At 34.1% G+C, this 21,799-nt stretch overlaps 4 protein-coding genes across 6 annotated transcripts in view; 2 read left to right on the top strand and 2 right to left on the bottom strand.

The window, feature by feature from the left end:
• Positions 1-11,596, top strand: part of MICAL-like (protein) — a 168,282-nt gene extending 156,686 nt beyond the window's left edge. For all 3 annotated transcript variants that reach the window (XM_076393896.1, XM_076393895.1, XM_076393897.1), the window contains 7 exons: positions 1,498-3,698; positions 9,804-10,014; positions 10,072-10,321; positions 10,381-10,629; positions 10,687-10,786; positions 10,874-10,999; positions 11,062-11,596. In XM_076393896.1, the coding sequence (XP_076250011.1) occupies positions 1,498-3,698; positions 9,804-10,014; positions 10,072-10,321; positions 10,381-10,629; positions 10,687-10,786; positions 10,874-10,999; positions 11,062-11,377 (3,453 nt within the window). In that variant the 3' untranslated portion in view covers positions 11,378-11,596. The remainder of the gene's footprint in view (positions 1-1,497; positions 3,699-9,803; positions 10,015-10,071; positions 10,322-10,380; positions 10,630-10,686; positions 10,787-10,873; positions 11,000-11,061) is intronic.
• A 121-nt stretch (positions 11,597-11,717) lies between these two features.
• LOC143189907 (PHD finger-like domain-containing protein 5A) lies at positions 11,718-12,345 on the bottom strand. The gene is made up of 2 exons (XM_076393900.1): positions 12,205-12,345; positions 11,718-12,128 (listed from the first exon to the last, which is right to left on the bottom strand). The coding sequence occupies exon 2, from the start codon at positions 12,126-12,128 to the stop codon at positions 11,796-11,798; it is 333 nt and encodes a 110-aa protein (XP_076250015.1). The 5' UTR covers positions 12,205-12,345; the 3' UTR covers positions 11,718-11,795.
• Positions 12,346-12,580: 235 nt separating this feature from the next.
• LOC143189906 (PHD finger-like domain-containing protein 5A) lies at positions 12,581-13,610 on the bottom strand. The gene is made up of 2 exons (XM_076393899.1): positions 13,517-13,610; positions 12,581-13,437 (listed from the first exon to the last, which is right to left on the bottom strand). The coding sequence occupies exon 2, from the start codon at positions 13,430-13,432 to the stop codon at positions 13,100-13,102; it is 333 nt and encodes a 110-aa protein (XP_076250014.1). The 5' UTR covers positions 13,433-13,437; positions 13,517-13,610; the 3' UTR covers positions 12,581-13,099.
• A 272-nt stretch (positions 13,611-13,882) lies between these two features.
• LOC143190472 (cytochrome b5 domain-containing protein 1) lies at positions 13,883-14,789 on the top strand. The gene is made up of 3 exons (XM_076394775.1): positions 13,883-14,266; positions 14,325-14,486; positions 14,536-14,789. The coding sequence occupies exons 1-3, from the start codon at positions 13,920-13,922 to the stop codon at positions 14,699-14,701; spliced, it is 675 nt and encodes a 224-aa protein (XP_076250890.1). The 5' UTR covers positions 13,883-13,919; the 3' UTR covers positions 14,702-14,789.
• The last annotated feature ends 7,010 nt before the right edge of the window (positions 14,790-21,799 follow it).

The following is a 21,799-nucleotide window of genomic DNA, read 5'->3' as shown; positions in this document are numbered from 1 at the left end:
ATACTACAGTGTAATATTTAAATATATCTAAAAATCATTAAAAAATCAAAGTAAACAAGAGCTCACATGATGCAGCGGGGCAGAGTTTTTGTAAAGTAGGAGATAAATAAGGATAAAGAACGTCCTGTTTTGATTGTTTCCTTAAATTAGTGTAGTACTTTGATTATTACAAGTTTCTAGTAGTCGTCAAGTGAGAATTCTCCAGTGTAAGTTACTGCATCGAGTCTAAATGTTGAATGGTCTCTCAAAATGTTCTTTCTCTAATAAAAACACAAAAACTATTGACCATCACTGAATATTTAGTGGGCTTTTCAGTCAAAAAAGAATCCTTCGGCCTTTCTCCGTAAATTTGTTAAGCATTTTCACAAACACAAGTGATAGCGGACAAACTTTGATGAATTCACTTAGAAATCATCCAGTAAAATAAAAAAATCTATTTCGAATTTAAATAATGCCTACTTCTATTTAAAAATAATATACTCCAATCTAACGTAGTAATAATTTTTTTTATTGGATGCATGAAGACGGTGAATTAATTTTGACTTTATTCTTTATTTTATATTTTAAAGTCTCCTTTTACGAAGTTTCATTCTCATTTCAGTTTCATTCAGTTTTACGGTCATTCAAAATCATTTTGTGGATTTTTTTAATGTTTTTGTCGGTAACAACCTCTTTTGGGCATCCACTGCATATCAATCCTTGATGGTTGATTTTCCTGGAGCAGTTTCCGGAAACTCGACATCAAGCCAAGTTTTTGGTTCAACTGTATTTTTTTCCCTTCAAAAAGCAATATTTTATCAACACGCGAAATTTCTTTTTATCCATTTTTTTTTTCACAATAACAAAAGTTCGTTCACTCAAAATGCTATAATTCACAAACTAATGATCTGACAGCTGTCAAATTTATACACGCATCTTTTGAAGGTTAGGGCTAACTAAAAAACATATGGATTTAATTTTAGTAACGCCATCTATGTGTCAGGCCGGGGAATTTTTAATGTATTGCCTGCAGCAATTTGTAAATTCGTTTTAGAATCAGACAGTATTTTCCTTTTCATTTTATTTTAGTTAAAAAGAGACACAATGCTGTCTGATTAGTTCGAACACGTAAACGAATGCGCCTATCAAAGTCGTCCAGTTGTCAGACGTATGCAAAATTCTTGAAAGCAATAGTGATAAAATGTTATAACTCTAACCTATAAACTATTGTGGCTGCATAATTAACTGTAGTTTTTAGATGCACTATAATGTTAAAATAAATTATATTTGATAACAAAGCCAAACTGAACCAAAACTCAACAGTGCAACGTTTTGACATCGATGACGCATATACAAATGAACTTTGAATAGGCTATAGTAAATTTTCATCAGAGTAAATTGAAGGTAACAAATCTTAGAACTATATTCAATGGAGATATTGCAATTGGTGTGAGAATTTCTAAAACATTACCAAAACAGTTCCTACAGTAATAATAAAGTTCTTTTCACCATTTTTAGGTACAAATTACAATCGGAAAGGCACGCAGAGAGCCGTGCGCAAAATGTGGCCTCCCCGTCTTCATAGCGGAACGCCTCAACGTCGGAAAGCTGCTCTATCACCGGACCTGCTTCCGCTGCGCCCGCTGCCAGTCCCAGCTTACCCTCGCCAACTACTACGAGACCGAGAGCGGCGAGTTTTGCTGCGAGATCTGTCCGGACGAGGAGAAACTCATCTCCAAGAAGATCTCGTCCGAGCACTCCGTGCTGCTCCGTTCGATGAGCGACGAAGAAAAATCAGCCAGTCTGCTGAGTTTCTCCGAAGCTCCCGACGCCTACAGCACCCACTTCGAGACCGCGCTCGAGTTTCCCCTCGACGGCGAGCTGAAGAAGAGCTTCACCCTGGCCCAGAACGTGTCGAGTCAAGCGCGCTCCAAGTTCTTCAGCAGCCAGCTGGAGGAGTCGGGCAGCGATTCCGGCGGCGAGAATCTGCCGCCGGACCTGCCCAGCAGCAAACCTCCGTCGCTGCCAACCGTGGATCCCGGCGAGAAGAACGACCATTCGATCGTGAGTGAGAGCAGCGGCTTTTCTAGCTATAAGCCGGACTCTAATTTAGTTAGTGATAGTGCTAGTGAACAGACGAACAACCACTTTGTTACCAAAGATAATGTGTCCAGTCCTGGTGGTGTCAGCGTCAGGGCCAGGATGAAATTATTCGAAAATAATGAAGATAAAAAGTCTGATGTAAATAGATTCTCCCCTAGTAAGCAAGTGCCTTTAGCTTCAGCTATTAAGAAGAAAGCCACCGTAGTAGCGATAGATGATTTGGAGGATTTCGACAACGTGAGTAAGAAAAGTGTCGAGTTAGAAGGTGCTCCACCAGAACAAAACTTTACCGCCGAAACACCTATCGTTAAAGATGATATAGTAGAATTCGACGAAAAAACTGATAAATCTAAAGATTCTAATATCGTGCTAGATGATAACGCACAAACTAATGATGAACATATAAGTATTAACTCCGAAACTTCAACCAAATCTGTTGAAACAACAGAACCGATTAAGGAAACAATGATTAGCGAAAAAGTCACAACAAGCATCTCGGACGATAGCTACCTAACATGCAATGATAATGCGCAAGACGAACTGAAAAGCCCCATAATAATAGATGACTCAGTTATTATTATCGAAGACAGTCTTGAAAGACCTTCCCCTAATTTCAAATCGCCAAGGGAAGAAAGCTCTGTGATACATTCAGAAGATTCCAAACCACAAACGGAGGAAAGCTCCGATATGATGCATTCAGAAGAAATGATAATTGCTTCCACTGATTCCAAACCGCAAACGGAGGAAAGCTCTGACGTAATTCATTCAGAAGAGATGATAATTCCTTCTACTAATTTCAAACCGCAAACGGAGGAAAGCTCTGACGTAATTCATTCAGAAGAGATGATAATTCCTTCTACTAATTTCAAACCACAAACACAGGAAAGCTCCGATATGTTGCTTTCAAAAGAAATGATAATTCCTTCCGTTAGTTCCAAACCACAAACGGAAGAAAGCCCCGATATGATGCATTCACAAGAAATGATAATTACTGAGCAATCTGTAGAGGATAACAGCGGAGAACAAATGCAAGTGGATGATAAAGCAAATGAATCATCCGAAACTCCTCTCTCTGACATAGACCCCAATGAATTGAACAAAAACGACTCAGTGGAATCATCATTAAAAGAAGAACTCCACCCGCCGGTTTCAAGCCCGATCGAATCTCCCAAAACTGAGGACCGTTCGGATACCTCGCAAAACGAGGCGAAGACGTATCCGACCGATCTGAATCCGTTTGGAGAGGACGAGGAGGAAAATGCGGGAACTTCGGTAACTTCCGGTTCACTAAATCCATTTGGCGAACCTAATGATGAGGAGGAAGAGGTGATCTCCCCACGGCCAACACCGGCGCCCAGGCCCAAGAAGAAAATCATTCCCACTATGGAGGAGAGGGAGATCGCCGGGACGCCAGAGAGTCTGGCTAGGATCTACACGCAGAGAATCAGTATTAATCCGTTCGAGGACGACGAAGACGTGTTGCAAGAGACCAAGCCGGTACCTAGTCCTCGTCAGAAGAAGAAACTCACGGTACCGATAAAGATCAGTCTCAATCCGTTTGAGAGCGACGAAGAGGAAGACCAAATTGTTCCGGTACCAAAACCACGTACATCCAAGTAAGTTTTTCTTCAAATTTGGGCTAATTGTTATCAGTTTTACTTATTTTGATCTATTAATATACTAGCGACCCGCCCCGGCTTCGCACGGGTGCAATGCTGATACTAAATTAAATACACTACAGAAAAAATATGAACGTTGTATATAAAAACATAGCGGCCCGCTCCGACTTTGCACGGGCATAAAATATATATGCCTATGTCACTCAATGAAAACATGATTAAAATCGATCCAGTATTTTTGGTTCATTCATTACTGCCCTTGGCCTGCACGCATTAAATTTGGAGTAAAACAATTCCTCTTCCCCTATACTTACTATGAAGATTTCCTGCTATCTTTGGAATATCTAAATTCATACAATTTTTATTACATTACACATTTTTAAACGCAAATTTTAAATTTGTAATATCTCCGAAAATATTTGTTTAATTTACATGCTGTAAGGAACCATATTGATCTATATTAATTGCACACTGTATTTAAGGTACTTAATTCGATAAGGATTAATGCCGTATTGCTTAAAATAGCTTCGTAAATAAGCCATTTTCTCACGTAAAAAGTAAACAATAAAAATGGTTAATGTGGGTTATCCCTAAAAGATAAACATATACCATCGCGGACTTTTTTGTAGACCTTTTTATGGTGTACAATACTGTAGTACATTAATTTGATCTAACTCGTAGGGTTAGGCAGCGTTTTTGCTAATTGCTAAATAAGCCTAAAAAAATAGGTTAATTTACGACATCACGTTAGAAACCTCTAAAATTAGCAATGTTGCCTTAGTATATTATGCATGTATTATACATATAAACCTTCCTCTTGAATCACTCTATCTATTGAAAAAAACCGCATCAAAATCCGTTGCGTAGTTTTAAAGATTTAAGCGCACATAGGGATATAGGGACAGAAAAGGCGACTTTGTTTTATACTATGTAGTGATTATTACTAGTCGTTACCGAGTAACTTAACAATTTGTCTCTACAGTAACTTACAACTAAGTACTCGCCTAGGAAGACCCATTGGCCCTTACTTAGTATCTACCAAAATAACAGTTAGTAGCACTTTTCAGTGTCTTTACTACGTAGTATACTTCACTACACAACTGCCCAAGATGACACAGTTTGGTTCTCTTGAACATGCGTCCTATTCCAGTGTTGCCCAAGAGTTGCAGCACTCCAGTATTAACATTCGAGTGGAGTCTTTGGCATTATCTTAATTTCATCTTTGACAGTTGGAATCCGAAGGTCTTGGTGTAAGTAATTGTTCCGATGGCATCTGATTGCATTCATCATTATGTAATACTTGTATTATATTGATATTCTGGCCTTAATTGAATTCCATAGATAGATATAGATTTTAGTATCTTCTTGTACAAGCTATTATGTACCGAGAATTTATATTTTCATCCACATAACCAATAATATTTTTGTACAATTCGAGTTCTGTTCTCTTCTTTTCGATATATTCCTTGCATTATTGAAACATAAACAATTTGATTGTAGGTCATTGCTCATTCCTCATTAACTTTTACACTCCACATCTGGGCCCACTTATTTATATTACTTGCAGTTTTCTGGTTGCTTCTTCGCTATTGGAGACCAACAGCAAGTATCACAGTGGCATCAGAAAATATAACCATAGTACAATATTTTATTTGTGGTATAGTTTTACTTGAATAAGAAAGAATATTAATATAAGCTGGTATAGACCAATTTCAGGCAAAATATATCCTATTAACTTCTACAACTGTTTCTGACGCCATATTATCGTAAAGGCTTTAACTATAAGGATCTTCATCCATCTATGTACTTTGCATTTCTTCAAAACTTCAAAAGCATATTCCAGTTAAGTTCATCTGCTACGGGTAACAGGTACTACGGTATGAATACCTGACATAACAGGTCAGTTGAAAAGTCCCCGGCCTACCATAGATTTTTTTATGCCTACACATTTTTTTGCCAAAATTATTTTTTTTATTCAACATAATTCCTTTCAAGGGTGATATACTGATTATAGCGACCCTCCAACTTTTGGATTCCATTTTTGTAGTACAATTTGTCCTTTGCTTCAAAATAGGCCTCAGTTTCGGCGATCACCGCTTTATTCTACGAAAATTTCTTCCCAGCGAGCAGTCTTTAGACATCTGAGAACAGGAAATAGTTGCTGGCGGCCAGATCTGCAGAATACGTTAGATGCGGAAGCAATTCCAAGCCCAATTCATGGATTTTTGCAATCGTTTTCACAACAGCACTTTCTTATTCTTCAAATGTGGCCGTTTTGGCGATTTCGTCCTTCAAACGGTCCAATAACGCTATGTAATGGTCGCTGTTGATGGTCCTTTCTTTTTAGTAGGTATGGTAGGTAGGCAATGAAAATTATTCCATGCGCATCCCAAAATACAGACGCCATAACCTTTCCAGCCAACTGTTGCGTTTTCCCACGCTTTGGAGTGGGTTCATCGTGTGCAGTCCACTCGGATGACTGTGGATTGGGCTTCGGAGTGAAATGATAGAGCCATGTTTCATCCATTGTCACATACCGTCGCAAAACCTCGGGTTTATTACGCCACTCGTCGTTATTTTTGGTCAAAAGTGAGCTCGCGCGGCACCCACTTTGCACAGAGCTTTCTCATACCCTAATATTCGTGAATGGTATGATGTACACGTTCAGTTGATATCTTTAGATTGTCTGCTATTTCATTCAATTTCAATTTACGGTCATTCAAAATCATTTTGTGGATTTTTTAAATGTTTCTTCGGTAACAACCTCTTATGGCGTCCACTGCGTTCACCGTCTTCAGTGCTCATTTCACCACCTCTAAACCTAGCATACCAATCCTTGATGGTTGATTTCCCTGGGGCAGTGTCCGGAAACTCGGCATCTAGCCAAGTTTTTGCTTCAACTGTATTTTTTCCCTTCAAAAAGCAATATTTTATCAACATGCGAAATTCCTTTTATCCATTTTTTTCACAATAACAAAAGTTGCTTCATGATCCGACAGCTGTCAAATTTATACATGCGTCTTTTGAGGGTTAGGGCTAACTGAAAAACATATACAGATTTAATTCTAGTAGCGCCATCTATGTGTCAGGCCGGGGACTTTTTCAATTGACCTGTTTTACACAATATTTATTTATTAACAAGGTGTTCAGCCAACATCTACTTTTTGTGTGTCTGCATAGTTTCCAACTGAGAGTTGATCAATTCTCGTACCAAAACATCCGCCAATTGCTTCAGTGATGGTGAAGATGAAAATCAACTTCTTACTATCTCCTCTAAAGCTAACCATAAAGGTTCAATTATAATGAAGTCTAGCGATTGTGTTGACCAAGGCAATATTGCTATTCTGCTATTCTCATACTCCTGAAACCAATACTGAACCATTTTGACTGTGTTTATATGGCCATATTTCACAGTAATATAGTGGTCTTCATCACGCAGAACTTCATCATTAAGGATTTTGAATACCACGATACTGTCGCCCAAATCAGACATTTCAAGAAAAGAAGAGGCGACATGATTCACCGAACCATAAACGTTCTTCCGATCATCAATTTTCCAGATTTTATTATCATTGCACCACTTCTTTCGCCGTTAATATATAGTCGATATATAATAATCACAGTGCACCAAGTCTGGAGAGTACACTGTGTATGCATATCCCAATTGAAAACTTCGCTGCTTGAGCTATAAACATGTGCATCATCTTGATCGATTTTTTATCCTTAAACTTATAATATCAGCCCACAATTCAAATTTAATATTTGACACGTTTGTAATATCAAAAAACGGCTAATAGATGATACTGATAGGACTTAATTCCTGGTTATTAATTATTTATAAATAGTTAATCTTTTCATAAAGTTTTTTTTTCAATAATGGAATAAATTATTATAAATAAATATTATAAGTCAATATCAAATGAATAAAGATGTCAAAAATAACGACCTATTAAAGCGAAATATCAATATTTCCATAAACATTTTCAGAAATAATCAAAACACTTCAAATATATTCATATGAAAAAAAGAATCTAAATAGAAAACGAGAATGGATAAAGGATTAAAAAGCTAACAGCATAAAATTTAAAGGATAGAAAGTATTTGGCGGAAAGTAAAAGAACTTGAAAAACAGTACTAACCTCGATCGTACTCATACCGGTACGATATGTATCAGAAATCAAACTTAAAAGTTCACTTTAAATATCTAGGCGAGACAAGAGAAGGCACTCATCAATTAAATCCGTAATGAAACATTTATTTACATTTGAAGCAGTTTTCCTGTTCGATTTATTCCTAATCGCAAGTTGGTTTATAAAAGACTCACCCGTATCACCCAATTGTCGTAACATCATTTTCTAATATTATGAAAATTAATGAATTTATAAATTAATTATTGAATTAATGTCAATAGCCAATGAATAATAAAACGAATAATGATCTAGCCGCAACAGCTGTATGTTAGAAATCATATTGGAACTCTAAAGGGCAAAATATTAAAGTTAATTTCTTACAAATTTATATAATTTTTGTTTTATTCCATTTTAAATATCTATATTTCTTCAAAAAAAACACCCTATATATTCAAATTAATAAGGAAACATTTAGTGAACTCTTTTAAACGCCATATTTTATCAATAGTCTAAATATATAATTTTCCAATCAACCTGTTACCGACTGTAGGTGAAATGACTAAGTTGGCATCAAAAAAACACCGCTATTACTAATTACGTCTCATTAAACATGCCGTCGATATGAAAACGTATATTTCCCACACTGCCCTATTACAAAACCGATCATTACACGACGACAGTTGCACATAAAGGCCGGAAAAAAACGCACGAAGAAGGAGCCCACGCTGACCTGAGGTTCGGTTCAATTGCAACTAAAAACGGTACCAAATGTCCGACATTAGTAGTCTCGACATTGTGGCGAAAACACAACGCGCCTCACCGAAATAAATTAAGCAAAAGTAGCTTCCACTACGCGCTCGTACCTGTTACACCGCGCATAGACGGCCCTTCTTTCCGTTTTCTGTTTTAATTGCTCGTGTCACTGAACTCATTTTTATGCTCCAACGGTACGTCTTTGTCTAGTATTGTTTCGGAAACGTTCCCCCAGGTGCTCGTGCCGTTCACATAGTCGCTTATCAAATTCACCGAAGCCGGGAAGCGGGAGTGTTGTATAAAATATATCGCGATGTGTTTGTAGATGCGAACCGTACGTACGTTGGGTGGGTGTAAAACGTGTCGGTACGGTGTGACGGTTTGTGACCGGTTCATTAAGTATATTTTAATGGGCACTTACTTGTTTCGGAAAGCTTTTCATAATCAGCTATTACCTAAAGTGTTTGCAAATTTGCTATTAAAATTACATGCTTCAAGCATATTCTATATGTTCGTAATTATGTAATTTTTCGTCACACTGAAGTCAATCAAATACTAAAATAGATATTATTATGTCAATTTCTCTACTTTCCTTGTTTGTCAATATATATTAATTATCCATATTAATTATGGCACATTATCAGCCCACCAAATCTATAAACCATTATTTAAATAAAATTTTAATAAAATATGTATTTCAAAAATAATTGTTAGAAAAATCATTCACGTGAGTACTTTCCTTACAAGTTTATAGTCACCGTTTGTTATTCCTTATTTGACATAACTACTTAACGTTATCTACAAAATATTTAAATCTGTTGTACTTATCATCTGAATTCATTATGCAAATTAAGCAAACATTTCTCGTGGGAGGTAAAGCTACTGTCCAAAGCATTAATTTTCTTTTTTGATACTTAAACAATCAGAACTAATAGCATTTTAAAACGATTGTTCTGTGATAATGAATAAACGTTTATAGAAGCTCCACAGTTTCCGAGGCATTCTACCACAATTAAAAACTTCTTGTTTATTTCCCTATTGTAAGTCCTAAAATGTTAAAATATCGCGTAACGAGAACTTCGGGTTCGTCAACCATGCCAAAAGATCTTAAGATTGTTGATACCATATCCATTACTAGTAAAGATTCTGCATATTCTTCCAGTTTGTAGGTAATCGTAAGAACTTTTGTAACAGAACTAATTTTGTGTCTTATTTACAGATCCACTATTTCCAGTCTTCCAGAAGCAAAATCTAGAGATGCTCTATCAGTTGCAAGTAGAGGTAGTCATGGAGGCTCGAATTCTTCGATTTCAAGCGGTAGTAATATGGGTAGCGCGAGGAAGAAGAAACCAGCGCCGCGACCACCAATGCCTTTTAGAACTGATCATTCAGCTTCCAGTAGTGTTACAGCAAGTCCAAATCCTAGTGTCGTAAGTTCTAAAAGTATGAAAGCCGTGCACTCTGTTAAATGTGTGTTATTTTTTTAGGTACATTCTCCTAATCTATCTGGCACAATTCGTAGCAGAAAAACCAAACGTGCCCCGCTTCCACCAAACGCTTCAACGCCAGCCCATGATCCCAAAGAAGTTTCTGATAGATTAACTAATGAAATATCTCCAATTTATTCGCACGACTCCTTAACAAATGTTGCAGAAAACGAAGATATTTCCAAAGATAAAAATACGAAAGATGAAGAGAACCGAAATCGCCAAAGTCTCAATCTCAGCAATGAAAATAGTATGTACACCATTCGGCCACGGAATTATATTTTTAGTAATACGTTATTGGATTTTTAGATGATAATGATACAGATAGCAATTTGTCTGTACCAAATAAGAGTACTCTAGGTAGGTGGAAGAGGAAAAAAGGTCAAGCCCCATCGAGACCAATACCACAAAGACGAATTGTTAAAACGCTTCCCATGTCTGAGATCAGGAGAGAATTAGACACAATTGAAATACAGCAACAAGGATTAGAGAAACAAGGTGTACGTCTTGAACAAATTATTCGAGAAAAATGTGAGGGTACAGAAAGTTCTGCAACAGGTATAAATAGTTATATCTTTAATAATGACATATTTATTTAACAATCCTGAATCTCAGATGATGTACCCATTGAAGTTGAAGATCTAATATTACAACTCTTTGAACTGGTAAATGAAAAGAACGAACTGTTCAGGAGACAAGCAGAACTGATGTATTTGTAAGTGTTACCAAATTAATATCAATCTTTTGTTGTTAATTTTATTCCAAAATGAATTTATTGATTAACATATATAATGACTTACAGGAGACGGCAACAAAGACTGGAAGAAGAGTATGCGGATGTTGAGTATCAAATTCGTTGTTTAATGATGCAGCCTGAGGCAAATAAAACTGATTCAGATAAGGCAAAAGAAGAAGTCCTAATTAATAGGTAAGTTTTCCGCAAATATTTTCAGAAAGTTACACATCTTGATTTTTCTTAAATATTTTTAGATTAGTAGAAATAGTAGAGAGAAGAAACGAAATCATTGAGTGTCTTGAAATGGATAGAGTAAGGGAAGCTGAAGAAGACAACAGTATAAGTAGTCAGCTAAATTTATACAGCATGAAAAGAGATGGTGACAAAGATCAACCCAGCTTTGAAGAAAAAAAGGAAAAGAAAAAGAAATTGAAGAAAATAAAGAAAATCATACCAAGTCTACACAAGCACAAAGAAAAAGAAAAGGATTATAAAGCTGATATTGACAAAGATGTAGATGAAACTGAGTCGAGTGCAGAAAAGAAGAAAAAGAAGAAATTTTTATTCTAATTAATACTTAATAATAAGTTTTCCAATTATATGCGCAAAATTTTAGTAATAATTATTTTGGTTGAAGTTTTTTTATATGTAGATAATTTGTTAATTTTTTTGTTTATCACCAATTGTTACTTTAAGTATTTAGATACTAAAAAAATTGTTTCCATACTAAGTAAGATTATATATTTTTGTGATTTTTGTTTTACTACTTAAAATATATTTTTTACCTTATGTTATATGTTTTTTTAACATAAAAGCTTTATACAATATAGAATATGCTATCAATGAAATAAATTAAAATACTGTTCTATATTATTACTGTTTAACTTTTTTGAAGGAAATAAGAAAGAAATTTACCTTTAAGTACCAATTATATATTTATAAATCCATTTGAGCTTAGTATATTCCATAAATTATCTTAAAACACAGATTAACGTCTTTTAAACCCATACTTTTTGAGTTCATAAAATAGATCTGTCTTTGAGCTACCGAGATTAACAATTTTCGGACATCCGTCCCGATCCTTCTCCTGTATTGTACATTCTTTGCAGTAATAAGCATCTGAAACACCAGGGCCGCCACAAATAACACATCTTCCTTGGTACGATCCATAGTTACACTCGTCACAAATTCTCACAAGAGTAGAAGGTCTCACATAAGAGTCACAAATGACACATTTGCCATCACACTTTTCACACAGGCGACCTATGGCCACTCCCGGTTGTTTTCGACAAAAAATTAGATCGGGATGATGTTTTGCCATCTAAAATTGTATTAAGAGTATAACTTTCCATTAAACATATATGAAAACCATTATAAATAAAAACTTTATTACAAACCTTTATTCGTAAATATCTCCCCAAATGTTTGTACACTTTCCACTATCAAAACAAAAATCTAAATATAGGTTATCTCAAAATTCTTCCGCCAAAAATTAAATAGCGACGTTGCCAATTATTACATTTTATACACAGTAATTAGAAATATAATTAAATAATTGTTTAAAAAACGTAAAACAAATATACTGCAACATTTGATCTAATTGTAATTTTATTTAATATAAAAGTTCTATTTAATTATCTTAATCAAACATTTAAGGCTATTATTCCTAAAATAACTTATCTGCATATACTGTCCCATGACAATAAAGCTGACTGTGAATATTGAAAAAAAAAATTTAGTTATAACATTCTACTGCGAAATAAGTGTTACAAGTTTAAATCATACTAAATTTTATTCAATAAATATATTGACATACAATTTAATATAAGTGAGGATATATTGTTTTATTTTTTATTAATACATATACCTGGAAACAATCAAATGGATATAAATATTGAATTCTTTGATATAAACAAGTATAAGCACAGCTAATTAAAGGCATATTGATATAAACATAAATGAAATTTTCTTGACTATCAAATGATATAGACTTTGATTGTTATTAAAGTTTTTCAGAACCATTTAATACTAATTTAATTTTTTACATATAGATAGTTTGTTACTTAAGTGTTCTTATTCCATTATTTATCATTTTATTCTTTAAAACAAAAGACTTTTGTAAAAATATTAATATCAAAATATTAATTACTACAAATTGCTAAATAATTAAAAATATTATGACTATTACTATACTTTTTGTAGAACTGAAATACGATCCTTTTTTTTATTCACATTTATCAATTCACTTTTATTTAACTTTGTTTATTTCTCAAAATAATCTTAAAATAGAGATTATCGTCTTTTAAACCCATACTTCTTGAGTTCATAGAATAAATCAGTCTTTGAACTACCGAGATTAACAATTTTCGGGCACCCGTCCCGATCTTTCTCCTGTATTGTACATTCTTTGCAGTAATAAGCATCTGAAACACCAGGGCCGCCACAAATAACACATCTTCCTTGGTATGATCCATAGTTACATTCGTCACAAATTCTCACAAGAGTAGAAGGTCTCACGTAAGAGTCACATATAACACATTTGCCATCGCACTTTTCGCATAGACGGCCTATGGCTACTCCAGGTTGTTTTCGGCAAAAAATGAGATCCGGGTGATGTTTTGCCATTTTTGCTAAAAAAGCGATAATAAATCTTACGATAATATTATAATTATATAAGCATATAAAGCCTATTAAATCAAAATAGCTTACCTCGTTTCTAAACGAATATCAGTAACTTTGTGTGTGTTTTAAGAATACCCAAGAAATAAACATAACGAAAAAACACTTAACCTTAAAAACCAACGTCAAAAATGTCATTAGAAAGCGACGCTGCCAGATGTTATATTTTATAATTTTTGAAGAGGAATAATCAATATTTTATTTTGAATAAAACAGAAATTATAATATATATAAATTTATACATATATAATTTAAAAGTACATTGACATATTTGATTTCTTTAAGCATTTTATCCAAACAGGGCTCTCTCCCGGCGACGACCAATTATTTCATAGTAATAGGTCTATTGTATAGATGTCACCACATGCATAACAAATCAATTTGTCAAATTTTTATTTAACTTTATTTGTATAATTTTTTATAGAGATATAACATGGAAAAGCAAACACGCAAATGGCCAATATTTGCACCTTTTGAAGTAGTAATTCATAACACACCAAGCAATTGTTGGGTCTCATTTTTAGGCAAAGTATTCGATATTAGTGAATTAATCAAACAATATGATGGACAGCGTTGCATTAAACCATTGTTAGCAATGGCGGGCAAGGATATAGGTCATTGGTTTGATCCAAAAACAGGCGATATTCAACATTATATCCATCCAGAGACAGGCGTAAGAGTACCGTATTGTCCACATGGTCCTTTGCCTGATGTAAGTTTTATAGTACCTGCAACTTCATGGAGGCCATTAGAGAAACTTCCATGGTGGAAAGATGAAAAGTGAACTATATATTTTTTTGGTGTTAGAAATGTAGCAAAAAATAAATTAACATTTTAGATACCAAGTAGGATTACTGAGTAAAAGGGTACGACCGTTAAGAATAATAAATATGTTGACACTGTCAGAGGTGACAATAAATGTGTGTTGTGAAGACACCTTTCATAGAATAATGGAAAGATATCAATTGTTTAATAGCGACGCTGACAGTTATGTTTGGCGGTAAGTTATACTATTGGATTTACAGTTCTCAATGTCAGAGCTGTTGCAGATATATAGACAAAAATATAGATATGAGTAAAACATTAGACGAAAATAATATCCCCGACGAAAGAGATATTTTTACCGAAGTTGGTCTTCCGCAAAATTTTTATGTGCCCAGTATATTTCTTTACTACAGCGATGATTTAAAATGGGCTATGTTAGACGATGATTGATTAATATTGAATAATTTTTATGTCACATTTATGCTAATAGCAACGACATCAACATGACATTGACACGACAAACATTGACAGTTGAAACTGGAAAATATATTATTTTAATTTATTTTTTATCTGTTTTCAACAAGTAAATGATAGTTTTTGTCGAAAATTTTGTTTAAAGTATAAAAATAACAGATGCCCTAAATACTGCTTTGCTAGAATATAATTGGATATTTAGAAATTCTTGACATAAAAAAAATTCATTTGTTTTAATTTCTGATTAAACTGATTAATCGCAATTTCTAACATGATAATTATTATACGGTAAGTATCTCTAACGGTAATCTAGAGCGATAGAGCTTGTTTGAACTAAAACCTTTTATTTACCAAACATACTTTATTTCAGAGACATTGTTACGGTACCATAACTTTTGGAAAATGTTTTCCATGGCTATCTATGATATCAGATTCGATCAATCCGATTTTTAAACAAACAATGGCCTACAGCATGGAAATTAGTTACTTCTTAGTGCTCTCGATACGTCATAACTCTGAATTTAACAAAATAAATTATTTGATACCCAAAGCATATTTTACACACTAAAAATAAACCCAATAAAAACCCCGGCAACGTAACAGTTACAATTAAATAGTATCAACACAAAACTCTCTAACGCATTTGACTTTAGGATTTTCGCCAATGGTAATCACAAATATCAAGCGGTGATTTGAGATTTGTCAAAACATGCAAAGCGCTAAAACAACGTTCTAATTATTGTCACTAATATTTTGAAGAATTTTCAGTACATTTGACAACCTGACGAATTTTATAGACTGATTAGGTTGCATTGAACAGACCTGATCGGACTCGTCAGCATCGTATCTCTTTTCAGTTAGGATGAAATGAGAGAGGAAAATACAATCTGATATAATACAAGCGCATTTACAAATTGCAATTGGCAATAAATTCGAGGTCATAATGACCTACATTCAATCTTATTTTGGACCGACTTCTAAGGCAACTAATAGATTATTTTTGCGATTTTGTAGAAAGGAATATTTGCATTTCCATTTATATAAACGATAACTAAATTAAAAGAACATATATATATTAAACAAAACCATTTTTTATTTGTGGGTCGAGATTTTTGGAAGTGCAGCTATGTTTGCAGCATGGGTTTAATCAGTTTTACATTAAACTCCGATAACTCGTCTGCATATAGGTTAGACGAAAACAACATCTGACTATTTTTTCATTTTAAAAAAGTGAGAAAAGTTGGTAGACAATATATAATGATCAAGATATTTTCCACGCAGTTAGTCTAAATCAGTGGATTCGGGAAATAAAACTATTTCTGACAGCAACTCACATAGAGACTCGTTTTTCCAAAAAATATAAAAAATATTAAAATACGAGTTTATAATGTCTGCTGGACACTACATCCTAGCGAATTTCTTCCAGACGGTAGAGCTCTAGTATTAAATACGGAGTTTTCCAACAAGATGAGATTAAAAAGAAGAAATACATGCTACTATAACTATCACTGAAAATACCTGCGCAGAAATAAATACCGGCGCTATATACTGTCCACCAAGACATAAAATGGTATCACTAAATAATAATATAGAGATTTATTTTCAAAATTGGGCTCAAGGTTTATTATTGGAGGACACTTTAATGTTAAACCCGTAGCTTCAGGTTCACGATTTATAACCCATGATAAAGGAAATTAATTATTCATAGCAATTAATATTACAAATTGTAAATATCATGTGGTGCGTGAATCCACTTAATGGACCACCAACGATAATAAAGTGCCAGACACTCTAAAGATATCAACTGAATGTGTACATCATATCATTCACTAATATTTGGGTATGAGAAAACTCTCTACACAGTGGGTGCCGCGCGTGCTCACTTTAGACCAAAAACAACCACGAGTTGATGATTCGGAACACTGTTTGAAGATGATCAAGCGTACTATACCCGAGTTTTTGCGTCGATATGTGACAATGGATGACACATGGCTGCATCATTTCACCCCGAAGTCCAATCGACAGTCATCCGAGTGAACTGCACACACGATGAACCCGCTCCAAAGCGTGGGAAAACGCAAGAGTCGGCTGGCAAGGTTATGGCGTCTGTATTTTGAGATGCTCATGTAATAATTTTCATTGACTACCTTGAAAAATGGAGGACCATCAACAGCGACTGTTACATAACGCTATTGGACCATTTGAAGGTCGAAATTGCCGAAAAACGGCTGCATTTGAAGGAAAAGAAAGTGCTGCTTCACCAAGACAATGCACCGTGTCACAAATCAGTGGAAACGATGGCAAAAATCCATGAATAGGGCTTCAAATTGTTCAGCCACCGTATTCTCCAGACCTGGCCCCCAGCGACTATTTCCTGTTCTCAGATCTAAAAAGAATGCTCGCTGGGAAGAAATGTTCATCGAATGAAGAGGTGATCGCCGACACTGGGGCCTATTTTGAAGCAAAAGATAAATCATACTACAAAAGTGGTATCGAAAAGCTGGAGGATCGCTATAATCAGTGTATCAGCCTTGAAGGGAATTATGTTGAATAATAAGAAAACCAATATTGCCAAAAAAATGTGTTTTACTATGGTAGGCCGAAGACTTTTCAATTGACTTGTTATGTAACTTGTTTACTTGTTTACATTGATTCTTTGCATTTCCATTAATGAAGGTCGTTTATCACTTATACATGAAAGCACGTAATATGTCTTCCATTAAATTTCTAAATTATTCTCTCACTAATGTTCCATTCAATAAACGTATCCGTCCTGGTATCCATTAATTACCTTCTTCACCCCATTTCTTTCCTAGTAATCGGGTCTGTCTGGTCGTACATTTATTTCTCACGCACCTCACAGTATATGTTAAATGTGCCGCTTATTATTTTTCAAATTAATTCCAACAACGCCATGTGCTATACTTTGGTTACGGTCGCTCGTATATAGATGGCTATCGTCATGTGGCGTTCCACTCCGCGTTTTAGTTTAAAAAGAAGTTCCTCACTTCGCTGACCTCACCTGTGCATTACCGTCGTCTGCAGGAAGTTGATGAAACAATCATTAACTATTCATAGGTACAACGAATAATCCATATGGTTGGATCAAAACAACATTATTATTGTACGATATATCACTACATAGTATAAAACAAAGTCGCCTTTTCTGTCCCTATATCCCTATGTGCGCTTAAATCTTTAAAACTACGCAACGGATTTTGATGCGGTTTCTTTCAATAGATAGAGTGATTCAAGAGGAAGGTTTATATGTATAATACATGCATAATATACTAAGGCAACATTGCTAATTTTAGAGGTTTCTAACGTGATGTCGTAAATTAACCTATTTTTTTAGGCTTATTTAGCAATTAGCAAAAACGCTGCCTAACCCTACGAGTTAGATCAAATTAATGTACTACAGTATTGTACACCATAAAAAGGTCTACAAAAAAGTCCGCGATGGTATATGTTTATCTTTTAGGGATAACCCACATTAACCATTTTTATTGTTTACTTTTTACGTGAGAAAATGGCTTATTTACGAAGCTATTTTAAGCAATACGGCATTAATCCTTATCGAATTAAGTACCTTAAATACAGTGTGCAATTAATATAGATCAATATGGTTCCTTACAGCATGTAAATTAAACAAATATTTTCGGAGATATTACAAATTTAAAATTTGCGTTTAAAAATGTGTAATGTAATAAAAATTGTATGAATTTAGATATTCCAAAGATAGCAGGAAATCTTCATAGTAAGTATAGGGGAAGAGGAATTGTTTTACTCCAAATTTAATGCGTGCAGGCCAAGGGCAGTAATGAATGAACCAAAAATACTGGATCGATTTTAATCATGTTTTCATTGAGTGACATAGGCATATATATTTTATGCCCGTGCAAAGTCGGAGCGGGCCGCTATGTTTTTATATACAACGTTCATATTTTTTCTGTAGTGTATTTAATTTAGTATCAGCATTGCACCCGTGCGAAGCCGGGGCGGGTCGCTAGTATAATAAAAAATAAAAAAATAACTTATATTGGTCGATAGTCTATCACACATAATCTATATAATATAATCATTCCAATAAAACAGCCCTTGCACGTCATCAACACCGTCGAACGTATTGCCAAATTCAGTTTAAAAAACGTAAAATCCCTTTTAAACTCGGTGTATATTGCTCTCTCATTTTATAAATTAGAAGAGCTGTAGTTAAAAAGAGACAGAATCTAGTGTGAGAATGTAATCAGTCTATAAAATTTCGATTTGTGGTAATATTGGTCGACACCGTTGTAATATGTCATATAATAAAACAACGCTAACCTACAACTTATTATGGCATTAGGTTAGCATTAGATATACTATAATGTTAAAATAAAATATATTTCTTAAGTTATTTTTCTTTCATTATTTTATTTACATTAGCATTTTCTTACTCGCCTAACGGAAACAACTTGGACAACTCCATCAACTCCACCAAATGTATTGGCTTATAGATATTATTGTAAAAATCTATACTCAAGCCTATTTGGTCATATGGAATCCAACTATGGGAAACCGCTAGCAAGTTTAATATGTTCATCATGCCACGGTTCCAAAATAAAGTGTTGCGTGCCATTGTCGATGCTCCGTACTATTTTTGAAATGAAGTGATACAACGCCATATTCCTCTAGAACCAATAACGAGTGTAATTCAACGTGTTTGTCTCAAGTACTTCGAAAGAGTGTCAGTGCATCTCAATTTACTTGCTAATCAGCTAAATATGCGAAGTGACACTGAAGTGTGTAGACTAAAACGTCTAACACTATCCGATATGATTATTGGAAATATATAGACTTTAGAATAAGCTTTGAAATAATATTAATTAATTAATGAAGTGATTTTTTACATGTCATTTATATATATAACATAAACATAACAAATACTCGGGGCAGATTGTGGTACAGTTAAAAGTAATAAAAAAAGTATGTTGTTGTCACGGTCAATATAAAAGAAAATTAGAATTTCGTGCGGCAAATCCTATATTTTAGCTCCAGGTCTTGTTGTTGAACTGATAATTGTGATTTTCTTTCAATTAACCAATACATTTTCCTATATTTTAGCTCCAGGTTTTTCCTTTTGTTTTATATCTTCATTCTAGCGAAGTTTTGCATCAAGATTCATTTCGAGATACTTAGCGTTGTTGCTACATGTAATAATTTTATTATTTATTGTTATTGATGCTTGTGCGATCTGATTATACGTGAACTGCGCATATACGTAGATTTACTTTCGTTAATTGTAATATTCTAGCTTTGGGTACAATTATTTATAAATCCACTTGCTTGTAATTTTCGTGTGGCTTCTTCGCTATTGTCTCTAATAGCAAGAATCGCAGTGTTATCGGTAGCCACGGAGATATTGTTCAATTGGTATATCATATGTGTAATATAGGTAAAGAATTAGCCCCATTACAATTCCTTGTGATACATCTGCTTCAGCTTCTTTTGCTGTAGAATAGTAATCTTGTTCGGCTCTATATATTATGATTTTAATAATTCAATGTGTTGTTTTCGTAATATTTCCTGTAGCTTATGAACAATGCCTTTACCTTACTCAAGGCTTGTGCTACATCTAAGAATATAGGCTGAACGTATTTTTCTACCGTTATAGGCTTTTTCAATTACATCTCTTATACTATGAACCCAGTCAATTTTTGAATGTTTGTTAATAAAACCAAAATGGTGTCTATTTATTAGGTTTTATTAGATATTATGCATTAATCAAGTTAAAGAGTTTTATAATTCCATTTCTTGGTAGTTTAATTGCAGATATTGTCCTGATATTAAGTCATAGCCAGATGATATCTTTGGATTATTGTCAACTTTGGTTACTTTTTTCGACGTGACTATTATGACATTCCATGTCCCTTAAATTTTAGTAAATATTAATTTTGTTTCATTTTTATTGGTTTTCCATAGAGAATAGTCTATTTTCTTCTCTTCTGTTTGATTTCTCAGATAGTTATTTATGGATTTGTTTTTATTTTGCGGTATTTCCCTTTTAATATTTTGAATTATACTATTTAATTTTTATTTCAGACGTTCTATTTTGTTCGTAGCGTAAGGTCTCGATGTAGGTAGTCAGTCCTATAGTACTTGGGTGCGCCCACAACACTTCTCAGGACTTTGTTCTGAAAAATTTGTATTTTCAGCTATCATTTCCTTGATTTGAAGAATTGAACAACGAATTCATCTAAATGTACCCCTCAAGACAACTGAACAACTAAATTGTGAAGCAGAAAAATTCGTAGTAGATATACTCCAGAAACTAAATGTACAATTAAAGGAACTAATAATCCAAACCAGGTGAAGGAAATGGTAGCTAAAAACCAAAAATTACGAAAAAAATGGCAACAAAACAGAATACCTGAAAATAAAAACAGTTTAAACAATATAACCCAAAGACTGAAAAGAGAAATACTTGAAATTAAAAACAAAATCATAAATGACTATCTGAGAAATTTAACACATGATAAAGCGCTCAGTACATCTATAAGAGAACTATATAGGAATTGGGCACGTGAAAATCACCAAAAAACAGAAGCATTTGCTGAATATCTAGAAAAAAATTTCAAACCGAACGAAACTAATATTGAATATAATTTACTGGACATAGAAGCTGAAAATTCGATGATTGAATTAGTCACGCCGAAAGAGCTAACCAAAGTTACTAAAACTGACATTAACCCCAGACAATCACCACGATTAACGATTTAAGAACATTACTGCAAAAACTACCAAGAAAGGGAATTAAAAAATTCACCAACTTGATCAATACAGCATTTAGATTAAAATATGTCCCAGACATTTGGAAGATGGCGGAAAATATAACGATCCTAAAACCTTGGAAGACAACAAACGAATAATACTATCATTCCATATAGCAACAACGCTAAATATCTCGGAATGAATCTTGATGCAAAACGCTTTAAGGAACATATAAAGAAGAAAAAAAAAGAACTGGAATTGAAATATAGGAAAATGTACTGGCTAATTGGAAGAAAAACACAATTATCAGTACATAATAAATTG

Source organism: Rhynchophorus ferrugineus, unplaced genomic scaffold (assembly GCF_030347505.1).
Source record: "Rhynchophorus ferrugineus isolate W39M unplaced genomic scaffold, kcgeb_rfMv2 rfM2, whole genome shotgun sequence".
Lineage (NCBI taxonomy): Eukaryota > Metazoa > Arthropoda > Insecta > Coleoptera > Curculionidae > Rhynchophorus > Rhynchophorus ferrugineus.
This window is presented reverse-complemented; position numbering and strand designations above follow the sequence as displayed.

Excerpts from the sequence above, each read along its gene's own strand:
- LOC143189906 (XM_076393899.1), bottom strand. The coding sequence starts at position 13,432 with ATGGCAAAACATCACCCGGATCTCATTTTTTGCCGAAAACAACCTGGA.
- LOC143189907 (XM_076393900.1), bottom strand. The coding sequence starts at position 12,128 with ATGGCAAAACATCATCCCGATCTAATTTTTTGTCGAAAACAACCGGGA.
- LOC143190472 (XM_076394775.1), top strand. The coding sequence starts at position 13,920 with ATGGAAAAGCAAACACGCAAATGGCCAATATTTGCACCTTTTGAAGTA. Across the intron at positions 14,267-14,324 it reads CCATGGTGGAAAGATGAAAA|ATACCAAGTAGGATTACTGA; the intron begins GTGAACTATATA and ends TTAACATTTTAG. Across the intron at positions 14,487-14,535 it reads GCTGACAGTTATGTTTGGCG|ATATATAGACAAAAATATAG; the intron begins GTAAGTTATACT and ends GAGCTGTTGCAG.